The 2828-nt window shown below is 39.6% G+C and overlaps 1 protein-coding gene across 1 annotated transcript; it reads right to left on the minus strand.

Moving 5' to 3' along the window:
• Positions 1–1357: 1357 nt before the first annotated feature.
• LOC144295409 (olfactory receptor 51G2-like) lies at positions 1358–2314 on the minus strand. Its single transcript, XM_077867800.1, has one exon. It carries the CDS (start codon positions 2312–2314, stop codon positions 1358–1360), a length of 957 nt encoding a protein of 318 aa, XP_077723926.1.
• Between the last annotated feature and the right edge of the window lie 514 nt (positions 2315–2828).

Raw genomic sequence — 2828 nt, forward strand, 5'->3', positions numbered from 1 at the left:
GCTTGATCCCAGGACCCCAGGATCATAACCTGAGCCAAAGGCAGATACAGCCCACTGAGCCACCCAGGCACCCCTAAAGATCATACTTTTAAAAAAATAACTGTTTTTTTCCCCATTAATACCCAACAGGTTATAACTTACTTAATGATTTGGAATTGAGAGAGATTTCAAGCTTCAGTGGTTTCTTCTCTTGATCTTCTTTGCATTGCAGGCAGGAGTTCCTGATGAGCCCAGTCCTCACTAGCCTATTTTCTTCTGAACTCATGTTTACAATTCAAACCAAGATTCCAGCTCACTGACTACCTTCTGCAACATGGTTTGCTGCTATTTCCTGGTATTCATTGACAGAGCATAAGCTATATGAATATTAAATTTACGTCTTCTGCATGAATCTTATGCCTACTGAATATGTCAAAGACACTGAAAATATTTTCTGGTTGATTACTTGAGCTATTGTTTAGAAATTCATTCAAAACTTTCTTTAGTAGCTTGAAATTCTTGCTTGTGCCACCACGGGTTTATTCATTACCATGGACAATTAAGCTCTCTTTAATTTGCGTTCTATGCTGATCCCAGCAGGACAATTCTTCATTTGCTTATGACTCTAACTTCAAGAGTTGACTCTGGAAGAGAAACTAATTTGTTTTTCCTCTTGGAAAGTTAGAAAAAGGAGATGTATCCTTGCTTTAGCATCCAGAATATAACCCTATCTGCTCTCATGATGAAATGGAAAATAAAACAAAATCTAAATAAAGTATGAATCCTGAACAAGTAAGCAGGATGATTAAAAAACAACCATTTCTCAGATCCTTATATATTATTCTTTTTCAGACAGCTCCTTTATCTTTTGATGAAAGTCATAATGCTCAGACATTATACAGTATCAGATAATAAACATACTTTGGTCAGATAATAAACATTTAGTCATAGATTTATCATTAACTTTGAATTTTCATGCTTCAACTTAAACAACATTGGCAGTCATAATCAGGTAACATATTGTTTTCTCTATAAAATTAGTCCCTCATTGATCTTTCACAATCTAGAATTAGATCCTCAAGTTAGTACATGGGGAAATGTGATTTTCATCTGACTCATACACCAAACACATTGAGCTTGAGTTCCTGTTGCAGTTTCTCCTTACCACTAGCAAACAATTATCATTTATGACCACAGTTGTGATCATTTATTCAAGCATTCTACCTCTTTTTCCCTCCTTAGTTAGATGAAGCATTTCTTGAGGGGAAGACCTAAGTACTTTTTATTTTCAAATTCATGGTGTTTTGCTCACTGCTTGGCACTTACTAGATCCAAATAGTATTTTTCAATTGGTCATCCCTTCTGATAGAAAAAAAAATCATTCCCCAGCAATGACACGTTGCACCCAAAATCGCTTGCGCAGAGCAGCCTGGATCTGCCTGGATTTGACGCTGTAGACAAGAGGGTTGAGTAGTGGTGTCATGAGGAGGTAGGCATTACTCATGGTGGTATACAGAACTGGAGAAGCATCCCGGCTATAACGATGCAGCACTGCCAAGCTGATGAGGGGCAGGTAAAACACTAGCACTGTGCACAGGTGGCAGGCACAAGTGTGCAGTGATTTCCAGTTTCTGTCTTGAGTCTCCAGGTTCATAATAGTGCCCAAGATCTTCATATATGAAGCTATGATGAAGACAACATCCACTGCAAATGTGCAAAGGACAAAAACCAACCCATAGGCACTGCTGAAAGAGACATCCCCACAGGCCAGGTTGAGCATATCTGGGTAGTAGCAATAAGAATGTGAGAGGATATTGGTCCCACAGAAAGGAAAAGTCTTAAGGAAAAAAGGCAGAGGAGCCAGCAGAGTGGCGCCTCGTAAGACAGCAGCTCCACTAAGGCAGGCAACAGTATAGTGGGTAAGGATCCTGGTGTAGTTTAATGGAGCGCAGATAGCTACCAAACGGTCAAAAGCCATGGCCACAAGAATACCTGATTCTACTGAGGAGAGGGTGTGAATGAAGAACATTTGGGTTAAGCAGGCATCCAGGCCAATGTGTCGGGCATCAAACCAGAAGACAGCCAAGACACTAGGCATTGTAGACAATGAAAGACCTAGGTCAGTAAGAGCAAGCACAGCCAAAAAATAGAACTGAGGTTCATGAAGATTCTGCTCTGCTGTAACTAGGATAAGCAGAAGAGCATTGCCCCCAAGGGCCATGATGTACAGGACACAGAAGGGGATGGAGATCCATATATGTGCAGCCTCCAGACCAGGAATACCAATGAAGGAGAAAGTGGGCCAATTAGAGGCAGTGCTATTAAAAGCCAACATAGTAAAATGTATGTAGGACAGTAGTCCAAGATGCTTGCAAACCTATAAAAGAGAAACCATGTGTCAGGAAACTTGAAAGCCAAATTTAAAGTAAATAGATTAATGCACAGAATTATCAAATTAAGATATGGGGAACTCAAAATTGAGTCTGTATTTTAAGTTTCATAATTATTTCTCTTGATATGTGGATGGCAACTAAGCACATGAAAAGGTGTTTAATGTCATTATTTATTAGATAAATGTAAATGAGAAATTCAATAAGATAACATTAGTAGAATAGTTAAAAAGACTGAAAATGCCATATATATATATTTTTAAAGATTTTATTTATTTATTCATTCATGAGGGACACAGAAACAGAGAGAGAGAGAGAGAGAGAGACAGAGACACAGGCAGAGGAAGAAGCAGGCTCCATGCAGGGATATGGGACTCGATCCCGGGACTCCAGGATCGCACCCTGGGCCAAAGACAGGTGCTAAACTGTTGAGTCACCCAGGGATCCCCCAAAATGCCA

The sequence above is a fragment of the Canis aureus genome, chromosome 23 (assembly GCF_053574225.1).
Source record: "Canis aureus isolate CA01 chromosome 23, VMU_Caureus_v.1.0, whole genome shotgun sequence".
Classification (NCBI taxonomy): domain Eukaryota; kingdom Metazoa; phylum Chordata; class Mammalia; order Carnivora; family Canidae; genus Canis; species Canis aureus.